General features: G+C 50.0%; 1 protein-coding gene across 1 annotated transcript in view; it reads left to right on the top strand.

The window, feature by feature from the left end:
- The window catches only part of ESYT1 (extended synaptotagmin 1), a 481,007-nt gene that overhangs the window by 297,548 nt on the left and 165,420 nt on the right, over positions 1-18,039 (top strand). Inside the window, exon 22 of the mRNA XM_086963895.1 lies at positions 11,882-11,977. Within this exon, the coding sequence (XP_086820021.1) occupies positions 11,882-11,977 (96 nt within the window). The remainder of the gene's footprint in view (positions 1-11,881; positions 11,978-18,039) is intronic.

Genomic DNA, 18,039 nt, shown 5'->3' with positions numbered 1-18,039 from the left:
GGGACGGGCCAGCAGCACGCAGCAACGCGCGGCGGTACCTCTACCCCGGGGCACCAGCGGTGCTAGTGCCGGGCCTCCGGGCCGGGCCCCCCGCGACACAGCACCGCGCGCCACCCGTTGCCTCACCTCAAGTACAGCACCAGGCAGCAAATGGTTGCAAAGTAGACCAGAGAAATTTTCAAAAGTTCCAAGGACCGGACCCAACCACTCTCAGCAGTCCGGTGTTGTTCACTTTGGACCCGGGTAGACCAGCAATCGAGACCCCGGCTTCCAGTCTGGGTTAGGCCTCAAAACATTTTCGATGTTACTTCACCCCAGAACATCAGAAAAATTCTGTGAGCACTCCATCGGGGTGCCGACTAGTTCACCCACACGAATCCGGGGCAGGAGATCAGGATATTCGACAGGATAAGCGAGCGTAGGATGGGGGTCAGCGGAGCCGGGAGACTATGCGGCCATCTTGGTTGGTGTCGTAGCTCTTCTGCATCTGTGTTTCTTAAAAATTCGCAGACCCTAGATTGTTTTCTCCTTTCACCCATACCATTCACATTCCAGGAGAGGGTTTTGATACTTATTGACCTACTTATGACCGTACTCTGCATTTTCTCCCATCCTGGGCTTGTGATTTTTTCTATATATGAGGACTTTTTTTTTTGCTTTTTTCCCCACCACCCAACCCCACCCCTGAGGAACCCCCCCGACATACCTGACGATGAAAACTGCCTTTAGGGCCCCGGGAGAACTGCCTTTTGGGTCTACATTCATCAACAGGATATTTTATTATGGCACCGACTATAAGAAAAAATAGTGTTTTCTTTTGTTTTCTGTCAGTGGGCTGAGAGTCCTACCTTTGCTTTTCATTGATTGGTTTCATTGTCACTCTCATTTGTTTTTAGTTGATCAGCTTCCATAGGCTTCTTTCCTCTTCTAGTGTTTGTCCCTTACCTGTAGCATGGATGCGTTACTTGTATCCTTCGACTGCTCATTTTCTTTTAGGCGTTACTTTTTTCTTTGTGTTTAAGCACTGTAGTATAGTACATCCTTTTTCAGCTAGCTCTCATGTGTACTTCTCCCCCACTATATCCCTTCCTCTCTCATCTGTGTTAGTTACCCCATCAACTCTCCCTCCTTCCATTGTTGCCTGCGTTGTTTGCCCACACTCACTCTCCCTCCTTTGATTGACACTCACCCTCCCTCCTTCAATTGTTGCCCTTGCTGTTGCTTGCCCTCGCCCACCCTTCCTCATCAGTGTTGTAGCTCACTACACCCATCCTCTCTCCTTCCGTTGTCTGTGTTTTTGCTTGCCCCCACCAACCCTCACTCCTTTCTTCTGGTGTTGTCAGTTTTGTTGCTTGCCCCTACCTACCTTTCCCTCGTTATCCATTGTTGTCTGTGTTGTTGCCCCTCCCAATTTCCATTCTTGCCTCCCTCCCACCCTCCCTTGTTTGCTGTGTTGCCCACTGACTCAAACACCCTCCCTCTCGTGCTGCCTCCTGGTACCCCTCGCCACACTATGCTGCCTTCAGTCTTGCAATAAAATAAAAAATAGTGCTATGACAGACAGTGCTGGCCATGTCTTAATGTTTTTTCCCCATCCCTTTATTGTCCGTGTTGTCCCCATCATCACCTCACTTTGTATTGTCTCCCACCCTTTCAGCAATAGAAAAGTGCTATTCAGCCATGCTGCAACATCACTAAAAAATATTGACAAAGCCAATATCTCTTGTAGCTGAGGGAAGACGTTTTGGCTATGGCAGTGTATGTTTTGTTAAGTGCTAAGGTTGGGATTAGAGCCCAGTTTTCCAGGCTGTAATTCCTTACCTTCCCCATCTCATGATCAGTGGACAGTGGCCCGAATTTTTCTCCACAACTTTCTTAACAGTTGTTGACAGCCTAGTGCAAATTTTTGACAGACAACACCACCGGTATGTTATCATATGAACAAGCAAGGAGAATAAAAAATAAAGGGTTGTCCCTAATTGCATCATCAACATAGAACTGAGACAACAAGCACAACATTCACTTTGTGAATGATCAGCAACAAGCTCACCGCCATCTTCAACGCATCCATCACCATGGCCACATTCCCCAGAGAATAGAAACATGCAGAGGTAAAATCCCTTCTCATGAAGCTGTCAGCCGACCCCAGCAAACTACAATAACTACGGTTCATCTCTCTGTTCCCCTTTTTCACCGAAGTCCTTGAAAATGCCATCAACCGCCAACTCCTGGAGCACCTGGAGGACAACAATCTTATGGACACCTCCCAATTCATATTATGCACAACCACAGCACCAAAACTTCCTGATCACTGCCACCGACGACATTAGAACTCTCCTTGACCAGGGAAAAATGGCCGCCCTGATTCTCCTTGACCTCTCAGCAGCGTTCAGCACCGTATCCCACCACACCCTTATCAAGAGGCTTCCCCACATTGGTATCCAAGGAGAAATCCTCAAATGGATTGCCTCCTTCCTCACCGGAAAAACCCAGAGAATCTGCCTACCACCTTTCATCTCAGAATCTAAGAACATCATCTGTGACATCCCTCAAGGCTTGTCCTTCAGCCCTACACTGTTCAACACCTAAATGACCCCCTTGGCCAACATTTTTTGTACCCATGGACTAAACATCCGTAAATGTCCATTACAATGCAGTCATTACATCGCACTGCTTTTACAACACAGCTGTTACAATGGAACTGCCTTTACATCGCATGCCATTACAACGCATGTCACTACAGCGCATGCCATTACAACTCATACCATTACAACACATGCCATTACATCGCATGTCACTACAACACCTGCCATTACAACACATACCATTACAACGCATGCCATTACAACGCATTATAAGGTAAGTAATAGTGATTTTTTAGTTTTAGTCTGGATATGGGTTTTGAAGTGGATGGGAATAGTAATTGTTACCCCTAGACTATCCAACACTTTCATTACTGTTTCACTCACTGGAGTGGGAATAGTAATTATCTGAAAGAAACACGTTAGTGTTAGATTCCTTACCTTAGAATATCCCCAGGCGTCAGTCTGGATCCGGAAACTTTTGCGTAGCAGTACCCCTGCGCGTCGGTAGGCGTCGTCTGCAGGCGTCCCCTGCGGCTCCGCGTCCGTCGTCGGCGTCGTGCGCCGTGATGACGTCGCTGGAGTACATAGACGCCGCCTCCGCGCGCTGACGTCAGTTCTTCTTTTTTCCGCGCCAGTGGACGCAGATCTGAAGAGCAGTACTCCGGTCTTTGACCAAGTTTTTTTCGATTGTCTTTTCTACTATTGTGCCTGATAGGATGCCAGGATTTAAGAATTGCGATGGCTGTGAGCGCACGATGTCGGTCACAGACCATCACCGCCTCTGCCTCCGGTGTCTGGGCCCCGACCACGACGTGGAATCCTGCGTCGACTGCCGGGCCCTTACCAACAAGGCTAGACGGGAGCGGTCCCGCAAGCTGCTGGAGCTCCGGGTGTCGGCCCCACGTCGGGACCGGGAGCGGTCCCGGTCCGGCCGGAGGTCGAGAGAGCGTTCGAGGGAGCGGTCGCGGAGCCGCGCCGGGCGCTCCGGAAGTCGACGCCACTCGTCATCCTCGTCAGGTAAGAAACACAAGAAGTCGGGGCGTCGTCATCGTACCCCCGACTCCCCCCGACGCTCGCGCGATGCGGCCGGGGGTTCGGGTGACCCCATCCCCGCGGCTCCGCGAGAGTCGCCGGCGCGGCCTGCCTCATACCCTCCGGTCCCTGGGCATGGTGCGACGCCTGAGGAGATCGAGGCGTTCCTCATGGCCATGAGGGCGCTCGCTTCTCCGACGGGGCCTACGGTGCCTGCGGGCCCAGTGCTACCGTCTGGGGGCCCTGGCGGTTCGGGTGTCCCTGCCTCGGCGCCGTCGGGTGCTCCGGCCCCGGCGCCGCCGACGGCTCCGACCCCGGCGCCGCAGGGGCCTTCGGGATCGGCGCCGGCTGGTCTTCCGGCCTCCCCGGCGCCGTTGCCCTCGGGGTTGCCCCCGACGCCGCCCCCGCGCGGCGCCGGTTCTCCGCTGCCGGTTCCGGCCGGCGGTGGGGTTCCGACGCCGGCTCCGGGCGGCGCCGTCCCCTTACCTTCTCCGACGCCGGACGCGGCGCCGGACGGGCGTCGATCGACGCCGGTCCCGGCGCCGATGGGGCCCATGAACCCCGAGGAGCCGGTCTTCATCATTGACTCCGAATACGGAGAGGATGAGGAGTACGGTGAAGGTTGGGAGGGGTCCGAGGACCCTCTGGCTCGCGAGTGCCAGTATGACCCGGACTGGACAGGTGACTTGGGGGATGCCAGTGGTTTGGACGACTCCCCTAACCCTGGTTTGATCTCTCCTCCAACCGTGGCATCGGTGGAGGGAGCTGCCTATTCTGTGGTGCTGATGAGGGCTGCCAAGGCCTTAAACCTTGAGCTCCCCGTCGCGGCCGTGAGGCCTAACATCCTCACCGAGGTCTTCAAACCGCAGTCATGCCCTTTGGAGCCTCTGCTGCCGTTTAATGAAGCCTTGTCTGACGTTCTGTTGGGCACGTGGTCCAGGCCCGCTTCAGGTGCGCCTGTTGATCGGAACGTGGCCAGGCGCCACCGTCCTTGTCCGGACGACCCCAAGTACCTGTCTACCCACCCCACTCCTGAGAGTCTGGTGATCCAGGCCTCGACCTCCCAGTCCGCATTCCCGTCGGCCCCGCCCGACCGGGAATCCAAGAGGTATGACCAGTTTGGCAAAAAGGTCTTCTCGTCCATTAGTTTGGGCCTGCGGTCTTGCAACACCGCCTGCCTCTTGGGCCGCTACACCCACTCTGTGTGGGATACGGTCGCGGAGCTGCTGCCAGAATGCCCCATGGAGGTGCGGGCAAAGCTCGGTCAAGCTGTAGCTGAGGGCCGGGATGCAGCGAAATATTCCATTCGGTGTGGTCTTGATACGACCGACTCGCTGGGCAGGGCTATGTCTACGACGGTGGCGATTCGTCGTCACGCCTGGCTGAGATCCGCCAATTTTTCGGCTGATGTCCAAAATACCCTGATGGACATGCCGTTTGATGGCTGTCACCTGTTCGGTGACAAAGCGGACCACGCGCTGGAACGCTTCAAGGACTCCAGGGTCACGGCCAAGTCCTTGGGTCTCTCGACCCAGCGTCAGCAACCGGGTTCGTTTCGTCCCTTTCGTGGCCAAGGAAGGGGCGCCCCCACACGTGCTGCCAGCCACGCGCCGCAACAATCCTTCCAACGCGGTGGCGGCCGTGGAAACCGCCGTGGTGGCGGTCGGGGACAACGGCGGGGTCAGACCACACCTTCCCCCGCAGCATCTACCCCAAAATCCTCCTAGTCCGTGCTTTCGGCCCCATGTGACGCCAGTGGGTGGCAGGGTTCGCCATCACCACGCTCACTGGCGCACGATCACTTCGGACAGGTGGGTGCTGCAAATTGTCCGAAGGGGCTACTCCCTCCCCTTCGAGACCTCTCCTCCAGCCATGCCACCGCAGAACCACCGTGTGTCGGGGGACCACTTGACACTTCTGCAGGAGGAAGTTACGGCCCTCTTGGCCAAGGGGGCCATCGAGCGCGTTCCTGGGCCAGAAGTAGGGCGTGGTTGTTATTCCCACTACTTTCTGGTGCCCAAGAAGGACAAGGGGGGCCTACGTCCTATCTTGGATCTAAGGAACGTCAACGGCTTCCTCCGGAAGGAGAAGTTCAAGATGTTGACGTTAGCTCAGGTCTTGGCTGCTCTAGACCCGCAAGACTGGATGGTAGCGTTGGACTTGCAGGACGCCTATTTTCACATCCCCGTCCTGCCGGCCCACCGGCGTTACCTGCGGTTCACGGTAGGCCAGGAGCACTTTCAGTTTATCGTGCTCCCCTTCGGCCTTACCAGCGCCCCACGGGTGTTCACAAAGGTGATGGCGGTGGTCGCAGCCCAACTGCGCAGGTTGGGGGTTTCAGTCTTCCCCTACCTAGACGACTGGTTGTTGAAGGCGGGCTCGCCCCAGACAGTCGTCCACCACCTTCAGATGACGGCAGACCTCTTGCACGACCTGGGGTTCTCCATCAACGTGCCGAAATCACACCTGTGTCCCTCTCAAAAGCTCCTTTTCATCGGAGCGGTTCTGGACTCGGCGCAGTTTCGGGTTTATCCTCCGGAACGGCGGGTTCGGGATATTCAGGCTTTGATTCCCATCTTTCAGCCGCTATCCCGAGTCTCGGTCAGGTTGACGCTGCGGCTGCTGGGACTGATGGCTTCCTGCATCCTTCTGGTGCATCACGCCAGGTGGCGGATGCGGGCTCTGCAGTGGGACCTGAAGTTTCAGTGGGCCCAGCATCAGGGCAACTTGTCCGACCACGTCTTGATCTCGGAGGGCACTGCGAGACAACTGCAGTGGTGGCTTACGGACCGCGATTGGGTCAGGGGCAAGTCCCTCTCCCTTCCCCAACCGGAGCACGTTGTCGTGACGGACGCGTCCCTCCAGGGCTGGGGTGGCCACTTGGGAGAGGCAGAGATCAGGGGCATCTGGTCTCCGGCGGAGTCCCGGCTCCATATCAATCTGTTGGAGCTGCGGGCGATTCGTCTGGAACTGAAGGCATTCCTCCCCTTTGTCAACGGGAGTGTAGTGCAGGTGTTCACCGACAACACCACCGCCATGTGGTACTGCAACAAACAGGGCGGAGTGGGGTCGTGGACCCTTTGCCAGGAGGCTCTGCGCCTCTGGCAATGGCTGGAACGTCAGGGCGTGACTCTGACGGTTCAACACCTGGCAGGTTCTCTGAACGCCAGGGCGGACGAACTCAGCCGTCGGTGCTCGATGGATCACGAATGGCGTCTGAACTCGGACGTGGCGCAAGGCATCTTTCTGCAATGGGGAGAGCCTTGGTTAGATCTATTCGCCACAGAAGAGAACGCGCAATGTCATCAGTTCTGCGCGTTGGAGTTTCCAAGACGGCACTCGCACGGCGACGCCTTTCGGCGCGAGTGGAGTTGCGGTCTGTTATACGCCTTTCCGCCTATACCACTTCTGCCCAGAGTGCTGAAGAAGATCAGGCGCGACCGGGCCCAAGTTATCCTTGTGGCTCCAGACTGGGCTCGAAGGTACTGGTATCCCGAGCTACTCAGCATGTCGGTCGGTCCCCCGATCCGCCTGCCCCTTCAGGAGGACCTTCTGTCGCAGCAGCAGGGGACGGTCCTCCACCCGAACCTGTCCAGTCTCCACCTCCATGCTTGGAGATTGAGCGGCGGCAGTTGAGGCCATTTGACTTGCCTCCTGAAGTCTGTGATGTTATTCTGGCAGCCAGGCGTCCCTCCACTAAGTCGGTATACGCCTGTCGGTGGAACAGATTTGTGGCATGGTGCACAGCAAAGGCTGTGGATCCTCTTTCTGCCCCTCTTGCGGAGGTTCTTCTGTTTCTTCTTTCTCTTGCCCAGCAGGGCTCTGCTCTGGGCACTATCAAGGGCTACCTTTCTGCCCTTTCAGCCTTTTTGAGGCTTCCTGATCAGCCTTCTTTGTTCAAATCCCCGATTGTAACTCGATTCTTGAAAGGCATCACTCACATGTTTCCACCTGTTCCGTTTGTGATGCCTCAGTGGGATTTGAACCTGGTTCTAACTTTCCTGATGTGTGCTCCCTTTGAGCCCCTTCATTCTTGCCCTCTCCGTCTCCTGACTTTAGAGACGGCTTTCCTGGTTGCCATCACCTCTGCCAGGAGGGTGAGTGAGCTCCAGGCTCTTTCTGTCCAACCTCCTTTCCTGTCCATTCATCCTGACAAGGTGGTTCTGAGGACTAGACCTTCTTTCCTGCCCAAGGTTGTTTCGGCCTTTCACATCGGGCAGTCCATCACCCTCCCTTCCTTCTTCCCGCCTCCGCATCCTTCAAAGGATGAAGAGCGGCTCCATCGTCTGGACCCAAAACGTGCGCTTTCATTTTACATGGATCGCACACGCCAGTTCCGGGTGGATGACCAACTGTTTGTTGGCTACGTGGGTGCGAAGAAGGGACGGGCGGTTTGTAAACGAACCATCTCTCGATGGGTCGTCCTCTGCATCAAAGCGTGCTACTCTTTGGCTCGGAAGGAGCCTCCTGTTGGGCTGAGGGCCCATTCCACTCGGGCCACGGCGGCTACTACTGCCCTGGGCCGGGGAGTCCCCTTGCAGGACATTTGCCAGGCGGCTACGTGGGCCTCGCTGCACACCTTTGCGAGGCACTACTGCCTGGACAGTCAAGTCCGGAGGGATGGCTTCTTTGGCCGTTCTGTCCTCCAGGACTTTCTGGTGTAGTTTTGTATTGGTTCGCAGACCCACCACCGGGGTTGGTATTGCTGGGGTATGTATTCTAAGGTAAGGAATCTAACACTAACGTGTTTCTTTCAGATGAACAAGTTACTTACCTTCGGTAACGATATATCTGTAAGAAACATTAGTTAGTGTTAGATTCCTTACCGAACCCACCCATCCTCCCCGTTCTGCGAACTGATACCTAGGGTTAAGGTCATCCCTTTCAGGGCCCTAGTTTGTACATGGCACCAGTGTTGGTTCTCTCATGGCTCTGCGTCTCCTGGCGCGGAAAAGCTGTGTGCAAAGAACTGACGTCAGCGCGCGGAGGCGGCGTCTATGTACTCCAGCGACGTCATCACGGCGCACGACGCCGACGACGGACGCGGAGCCGCAGGGGACGCCTGCAGACGACGCCTACCGACGCGCAGGGGTACTGCTACGCAAAAGTTTCCGGATCCAGACTGACGCCTGGGGATATTCTAAGGTAAGGAATCTAACACTAACTAATGTTTCTTACAGATATATCGTTACCGAAGGTAAGTAACTTGTTCTTTACCCCTACACTATCCAACACTGACCCTACTGTTGCCCTAAAAGTAGTATGCGTTGTACTGGTATGTGTTGTAATGGAATGCGTTGTAATGGTAGTTTTAAAAAATGCATTGTAAAATCATGCAATATAATGGTAGTTGCGATGTAAAAACCGCGTTGTAAAAGCATGTGTTGTAATTATTTGCGTTGTAACGTCATCTATTCCTAAACATCATATCCTCCGCCGACACCCAGCTCATCCTCTCGCTATTAGATGGCCCTCTCCACCACGATGGCCAACTTCTGCCGATGCATGACAAGCATCGCTGACTGCATGAAAGATAACTGCCTAAAACTCAACACAGACAAAGCAGAAGTGCTGATCTTCAGGAACAAGACCTCCCTGTGGAAGAACGCCGGATGGACTTCAGAACTTGGACCCACACCCACTCCGACAGACCTGGCCCGCAACTTTGGCCTCATTCTATACAGAAAGCTCCCGATTAAAAGACAGACCAACACGGTCTCCTCCGCCTGCTTCCTCACTCTGCATGCTCCGTAAGATATTCAAATGGCTCCCCGTCAACACCAGACAAACTGTCACTCAAACCCTAATCACCAGCCGGCTGGACTAAAGCAACTCACTCTACGTAGGAATCACCTTGCGCCTCCTGAAGAGACTGTAGACCATACAAAATTCAGTGACCAGTCTCATCCTCAACCTCCCAAAGCAAACCCACATCATCCCCCCCCCCACCACCACCACCACCTCAAGAGCTCCGCATTCCTCTCCCTCGCTCAGTTCCCGGCATCCACGGAAATAGCAGTAGAGGACACTCCTACTTCGCAGCGAAGACCTGGAACGACCTCCTGTTCACCTCCGGACCTCATCCTCTCTGTTGGAATTCATGAAAGAAATCAAGACCTGGCTGTTCAACTGATACCTCCTTAGCAGCTGGGTTCTCAGTGCCTGGATGCTCTCACGGGTGACTAGCCACTCTTTACAAGCCCTGTTTGATTGATTGTCGCTCAGCACCCGCAGACATGCTCAGCATGGAGGCAAACAACATTCATGACTAGGAGTTGCTGTACATGAACTACGGGACCCGAAGCCGACATATATTGCCAAACACATAGCAAATGATGGAAAAGCTTCAGTTATTCTTACCCAGTGTAAGTAAGCATGACTGCACGCCCTTTCATTTTTTTTGCCTTGAGAAAGCATCCAATTGCATTGGTTTTGTGCTCACTATTTCGTTACAAGCAGGGACAGCCATATGGAAATGGTTCTCGTGCCCACAGCTTGGATGTGCACAGACGTGGATCCCGGACTTGTTCTACCATAGACTCAGGTTTCACTTCGCTGAAGAGGCCAAGAATGCCCGAAACGAGTCCGCTGTTTCTTATCTACCCTTCGGGTGTCGTGACTTAGCAGTTCAATCTAGACTGCGCCATTTGTGATGAGCCAAGTCTGATTTCCACAGTGGTGGTTCCTTTTGTACTAGCACTAATGAGTTCAAAACAATTGCATTGAAAGCACCCATTATCAGTGATGGACATTAAATCCCTATTCGTGCTTTTGTGCTGTCCTGTATAACCCCCCCTCCTTTTTAGCTGTGCCAGAATGTATGAAGCATACCGTGATGTAGCATACACAACGACCTTTGTACTGCTGGGGTCACACGGTTGAGTGTGCCCCCGCCCTACCTGTTTTGCTGTGGGAGAAATGCCCCCTTAGCCCTCGAGGCAAGATCATCTCTGCCTCAGGGAAATTAAGGTGAGCCAGAAGGGCAGGGCTACCGTGTTAAAGTTATATAGGTTTGCTAACTGCATTCACTTGCCAGTTCTGACAACCATGTTTATTAAAATATTGTGGGACATCGTGATGCAGTTGTATCTTGATAATTGTATTTGGGAGCATGATAATCTAGTGCCAGCACATGGTGTCGACTGATCTTTTATTAATGACATTTCGATCACTTGAATCTGTTTGTCTTAAAATGAGCGTGTTTGATAAAGAAAGAAGAGTTGGCACTGTTGAATTTGAGGGAGCATGTTTGGTGGAGAGATGTGGCAAATTGTGCTGTTTTGAGAGTACAGGGCCTTGTTTGCTGAGGTAATATGTTGAAAGTCTTCCTGTGTGAATGGAAGCACTGGCAGGCATGTCAGTTGAAGCATCTATTGAGTGTGCTTTCCTTTAGGGGAGTCAGTTTCAGTTTAATTAATGTAGTATGGTTTATTTTGTTGTGCTTGTGGTGGAAGCATAAACTCTAGGAACATGTTGTGCTTCCTATGGGGTTGGGGATTTGTGGTCGTGTTTGTTAAAACGATCGAGGTCAGTTTGGTGTGCTTGATCCTTGTTGGTCATGTTGGTGAAGTGTGGGTAATCTGCTGTTAGGCGCATGTGACCATGCGTTGAAAAGGCGATGTGGGAAAGCGTAAGTGTTCAAGTTTTGAAGCGATGCAGGGGTGTTTACTGTGTTTTCGATCATGGGGTGCCCATGCTAGTGTAAGCAATTTACAGTTTGCTGCTCTTGAGTGGAAGTACCAGCAACCATGTTTGTTGAAGTGACGCGGGGCAGTTTGCTGTGTTTGAGCTTAGTTGTTGGCAGCAAGGTTTGTTTAAAAAAGAGTGTGGAATAGCTTGCTGTGATTGAGTCGAGATTAGGGATACGTGCCTCTCATTCTGGAAGCAATGTATGATAGTTTGTGTGTGAGTGGAAAGGTGAGGGGCATATTAGTACTGTGGGGCAGTTGGTTCTGTTTGTGGTGGTTTCATACTTCTTTGTCTAGGTATTGTGGAACAATGTGAAGTTTTAGAGAGAAAGTCTTGGCGACTGAGTTTGGTAAGTAGGTGTTGGACAGTGTTTTAGTAAGCGGGTTTGTTGTAGCAACACATTGACCAGTTAGCTGTATGTGAGTGTTGTTTGCATAGCGGTGTCTGTTCAGGGTATTTGATTCCGTTTCATTCTCTTTGACAATATGATACTGGTTGTCACGTTTGCCGAAAAATGTAATGTCATATTTGTTGACAGGAAAACCATTCACATTAAACAATCCTTTGTTTTCTAGGTTCTGTTGGTTAATAGTTTAACGCAACCGAAGGATAGTGAGGAGCTCTCATCTGCCATCCTGGCTGTGTACCTGGAGAGAGCAGTGGCCCTGCCTGTAAGTGAAACCAACCTACCTCTCCATATCTTTTCTTTCACTCTTTCTGTAAGCAGCTTCTTACTTCTCATTTTCCTTTCTCTAATTTAATATTCATGCTCATATTTCTCGCCACTGTCTTTCGTGTGTCTTTATCTCTTACATGTGTCCTTTTTTATATTGCATGGGTATATACCTTCTCCTGTTTTTCGCTTTTTTGTATATTTTCTTTTTTACAGGGGAGAAGCTTAGTCAGTGAGTTTTAGGATAGACTGTCCACAAGGAACAGGTTTAGTAGTGATTTGTGTTATGTTTACCTCTGTCTAGAGTAGGCCTGGGCGGTAAATTCCGTTCCGCTCGCGGAATATGGTTAATTTTGCGTTCCACGGAGAATGCGAAATTGCCCAAAAAATCTTCGTTCCGCGACTTTGTGAAATATTTTGCTTGTTTGCGTTCTCAAATGCGTGTTCGCAAGATATTTCCCCCCGAGCACGCAAACAGCTAATGCGAACAGTAAAAAAGCATCGCAAACAAGCAATTCCGCGTGTTTGCGGAATTTCCGCGTGTTCACGGAGATTTTTTACCGTTTCACGGAGATTTGCGTAACGCGATTACGCAAATTCTGCCCACCCCTAGTCTAGAGTGGCACAGTCAGCAACAAATGATGGGTTGGAATGTTACCCCAAGCTATTGCCACTGGTTAAACCATTTGCAAGCATTCATCCCATCTCCTTTTGAGTGTTTGATTGCCAATAGTATGCCTGGAAAGTTAAGACTGGCATACCTTTCCAAGACGACTACTGCAAGTGTTTGTGAACTCCAAAGAGTAGTGTAGTAAATTTCATCCCACTCAAGGAGTACTACTGTAGGTGCAGATTTACAACTTTTTTGTAAACTAGTATCTCTCTCTCTCTCTCTCTCTCTCTCTATATATATATATATATATATATATATATATATATATATATATATATATATATATATATATATATATATATATATATATATATATATCCGCATCCATAATCAGCTTAAACCCAAGCCACTTCCACGGCGGGCTCACGACAGGGGTAGCCATCCCTGTAATACGCAAACAATCATCAATGCGTAACTCCTCCTTTCGAAGGCGTAAAAAAACACTGGAGCCGTGACCTCTATTTCGAAGTGTGGATTATTCTGTCAACACTACGTAGTGTTGACAGAATTAAGTTACGCATTGGTGATTGTTTTGATATATATATATATATATATATATATATATATTATTATTTTTACATATTTTTTTAAGATCTCAGTCCAAAAAATGAACATATTAAACCTCTTAGTGAAATGAGAACGAGAAAAACTGACCGATATTGCAGCCCTGCCAGTCCCACTTTGGCCAGACAGCTGTCCATGGGAACTCATGACTACGGTAACATATAGCCTGCAGTCCCTGTCCTGGGATCACATAATTTAAATTTATTTTTACTGCAAGCAAACTTCTTGGTCTCTGCTGCAGTAAGTCTTGGTGGTAGAGTTTTCAAATCAATGCATTTGGGCAGGACTCCATGTTTCTAGTCCTCACCTTTTACAAATCATTTTATCAAGTGCATGACGGCCTGTATACAAAGCCTCAGTTGCAAATAGAGGAGGGTGAGCAGGAAAATTAAAGGGGTGTGCGCCGAGCCATGCGGTCTGTCTTGGCTCCAAGAGTCCATGCACGAACCACACCATGAAAACGTATTACTTTGTGTACTTCGGATTATATCCCTGCATAGATAGCCAGTTATTAAATGTGATAGTTTTTTCAAATGTTCATGGCTCACCCCCTCCACCAGTGACTATGCTGTTAGTGAACTAAGAGGCATGTCAGTAGTTATGTAAATCATAAGCGTGGCCCAGATTCTTATTATAGATGGAGCAACATTGTATTCTATTGAATCAAATATGAGTCGCTTGTACAGTGCACACCCTGAACCGAAGAGTTTAAAAGTGCGCTCATATTAGATAATAAAGAATAAGTAGCCTCTGTGAAATTAAATATTTGCCTAGGAACATATAATGTGAGTAAGTAGGGAAGCCAGTAATAGTTCCAAGTTATCTGGTTTCACATTTTTAAATTAAGCCACCAGATGGGGGGTGGGGGGGTCTCTTTCTCATTTACATAAATGGCCATTGCCAAGTCTTTTATTCTTGGCTCACAACTAGAAATTCTAACATAGAGATAGCTGGCCTCATTCAAGGCCCCCAGACCCAACTACCAAGCCAGCAGTACATTTATTTGGGGAGTGTCCCATCTGAAAACACCACCCCCCTCCCCCGAAGCTACTTCCAGTGTTTTTAGGTCTCGTCTGGCGAAAGCAGCACATGCGCTGCTCTCGCCAGAGAGGACCTTTTGGAATCAATTCTCGCCAACGCTTGCATGCACGCGTCTGCATGGACAAAGATGGCTGCTCTCACCATCTGTCCAATGCAGACAGCATGCGCTTGTCCCTACGGATTGTGGACAGTCCGACACTATCTTGTCTAAATAGCGCGTGCACCACGCATCCGCGCTCACTCCCCCGCCCTTCCCACCGCGACGGCACACGCGTGTGTACTCTGCCTGTGCAACCGAGAACTTATTTAGGACTTGGCCCTGATGCCAAGCCCAGATGGCTCTGGCACTGGTCCTCTTCTGGCGCACACTGATTTATCCTTTTCACAAGAGCGGGCACTTGGTCAAGGGCTGGCAGGTGGTCTCTGCATTCCCGTTTGCTAAAAGGCACCATTTGTTGAAAGGAATAAAACAATTTGACCACTAACGCCTTAGCTTCCACTCACTAACTGTGCACCTAGAAAACGAGCGTTAGTTAGCTCAATACTGTGGCCACAGGCATCATAATTCACAAATGTTGGTCGCCACAGGTTACTGTCTCGTGTCCCACATTGTGGACAGTGTATTTAACAAGTCACCACACTTGCAGCCCCCCGAGCCACTTTAGCATCTCAACTAAGAGGATCCAACCAGCACAACACTCGCAGACGTCAGGTAGTCTCATGTATTCCTCGCCAGAAGCATCATCACACACCCCATACTTCGGCACATTAACTACACCAAGACACAACAGTAGGGCATGTTGAGTACGTGCCTCTTGTTTGCTTCAAGTACCTCTTTCAGTGTTCACATGATGAAAACTGCGGCTTGTCCCAGGAAGAGTCGCATACGTACATGACGCATTTACCGCCCGAATGGCTCTCCGTGAAGTATCGAGCCACAGAAGCTGCGCAGGGAGGAGTCCAGTCAGACGAACTTCATGGTGCAGGGAAAAGGATGTGGTCACAACTAGCATCGTTCTCGCTAACTCGGTCCAGCTGTGTTTTCTGAAGCCTCGAGGTTTTAACAGCTCACTGAGATACAGTCACCAAATTATTAATCATATTCACCATCCTCAGGTTACTGGTCTGCAACCCCAGGCAGAAGTCAGCGATAGCGGTTCCTCAAATATTATACTGGGCCAGATGCAGCCTCTCCACTACTATCCAATGAGCCACTTGGAAACATTTTCGCAGCCAATCCTAAGTAAGGCACAGTGTAGTATGCGACAGCCAATTATTTAATGAGCAGAACCTTTTTAGCCAATCTCATATAAGAGCACTCAGTCTCAGCCAATGCTCAGGCGCTGTAAATATTTCTATTTAATGTCATTAGTAAGGGAACCTTTGTAGAGAAATAGTATGCACATCGAGGACCTTTTTAGGTGTCGCCTAGGCAGTGCCTGAGTTATGTCTTCAAGACATGCTGTATCCAGAATATGGACTTTAAGCTAAGCCCATGTTTAGGTTGAGCCTGAGCCAGCGCCATGCACTGCTCTGCTCTGCTTCTTGTGAGGGCTCTAAACTACTTCGTGTGGGTCTGACTCTTCCCACACATAGGATTGGCTTTTGCGTGTGGCTTTCAATAATGAAAGCACGCAAATGGGTTTAGGCGGGTGCATGCCCCACCTTCTTTTTTGATGTTCACTCCCATGGCCTTTTGCTCTCTGGGGCGAGTAGGGGCACGCAGGTTGGCAGCTGCATTCCTGTGGGTCAGGTTACTATTCTAGGAGGAGTAACAGTACACAAACCGATCATGCAGTCAGTAGATCTGTTATCTGCTCTGCCTGAGAGGGTCATGTGAAGAATGCGTGTTTTATAACATACACACTGCGTATTAGTTTATTGTCAGCCATATGCTGCGAAAAGGCACAACTGCAATTTCGCATGAGAAGAGCTGAGTAACCCGTTACCCGCCGGAATCTTTCTAGCTGGGAGATGGCGTTTTCTGTCTGCTGCTAAAGTGCATGGTGTACAGTCGAATGTATGATGATACAACGCGATCATGCTGATCGCGGTATCTTACGTGGGTTTTACAACGCAATTCGTTTCAACGACTTGCGCTGGAGGGCGCTGAACTTTGGGACAGTACGATTTACTATTCCAACTCCAGTCTACGTACAGATGGGAAGGTGTTGGATAGTAAATAGGACTATTCCTTAGCTTGCAGCGCCCTCCAGTGCAAGTCGTTGAAACGACTTGCGTTGTAAAGCTTGCGTTGTAAACCTACTGCAGGGAAACTCCAGCGTACTAAAGGTCGTCTCCTGTACTGTCAGAAGTGACAAGTGCCAGGGGGCTCCTCAGCCTCCTCTTCAGGAATGAGCAGCGCACATGCACATGCTGTGAAAGATGCCCAGAGACTTGACAGTTTGAATAGTAATCCTGTATAGAGATCAGGCCCCGGGCAGGTGTCCTGTGATGCATAATGTGGCACACGCAAAACTAAACCTAGAAGCAAGGACGCACTGTTCCCACCTCCGAAAGGTGAGTTGGCCTTGGCAGCGTTCATACGTGTGACCCTTAGATTGTGATTGTCGAACCAGTGAGCATTCATCTCACTGGGTTAGGTTACAAAACCTCTGCCTATTTCGAGCCCCCCCCCGTGCCTCTTGATGGCTTTATGTCTCTTTTAATCTTTCCATCGCTTTCCCTATTCTATTCAATGGCATTACGGCATCCGGTCCTGCAGGCAGGCAGTGAAGCTTTGCTTCAATCCTATTGACGTTCAGCTCAACTGTCGGCTTACAACATTTTTTGAGCTGGTAACTAAGAGACTTAACCCTTTCCATGCTCATGACGAGCTCAGCTCGTCATGAGGCACGGTGCTCGTGTGCTCATGACGAGCTGACCTTGTCATGAACAATGGAATTCAAGCATTTTCAGCACAGGAGGGAAATATGCTCCGCAGCCAAGGTGTTAAGATCTTGTTTTTATCCGAAACATGCTAAAATGCTACTTAAGTACATCAATTCCCTAACTTGTATTAGTTGTACTTGCACTTTAATTACCAAGCCTCTAACTTGGACAATGGACCTGGTTAAGTTGTGCCAACTACTTGAGAAGTTGTAATAGACATGGCTGTTAGTACTAAATGAGATGTAAAAGTTCATGAAAATCTTTTTTTGAACTGCTGATTGTACACATTAGGAATATGAAATTGTTGACCCTTTTATATTATGCAGCTTTTTATAGTTTTTATAGGTATTTATCTGTGCACAATGAATCTTTCTGACATGTATTTGCAAAGATTTTAATTAATCAAGCAAAATAAAATGATATTATTATTATCATTATCATTATTCTATTCAATGCTGCTTTATTAATTTGTTTTTTGGATAAAACCACTGGAATTATGCAACGACCACATTATGTGGCAGGTTTGACTTATTTATGCAGCAAAGAAAGGCGAATTATTCTGCAATTATGTGGCACCTCTTTCAGTTTAAAAACAGTGTAAAACAGCAAATCACATTTCATGTGACTCACTCGGAGGTAGTTTAAAATCCAACGAGCGGGGCCCTGCCTAAGAAGACATGCATCAATGTTTTGGAAAGCTGGCAACAGGTTTGCTACCCGGAACTGAAGCAGTGATACCAGCAGATTTTGTTTGAACCCTACAGAAAGGGCTGGGGCAGTACGGAGGCCTGCGAGGGCCAGCGGACCTCCATCCCTGCATTCACAGGCGCAAAATGCTGATTTATTGTATGGATTTCCGCCCCTGAGAGTGAAGTGAAGTTGGAGGTCAA

This window comes from Lissotriton vulgaris, chromosome 1_1 (assembly GCF_964263255.1).
Source record: "Lissotriton vulgaris chromosome 1_1, aLisVul1.2, whole genome shotgun sequence".
Lineage (NCBI taxonomy): Eukaryota > Metazoa > Chordata > Amphibia > Caudata > Salamandridae > Lissotriton > Lissotriton vulgaris.
Note: the sequence above shows the minus strand (reverse complement) of the source record. Positions and strands in the feature narration are given on the sequence as shown.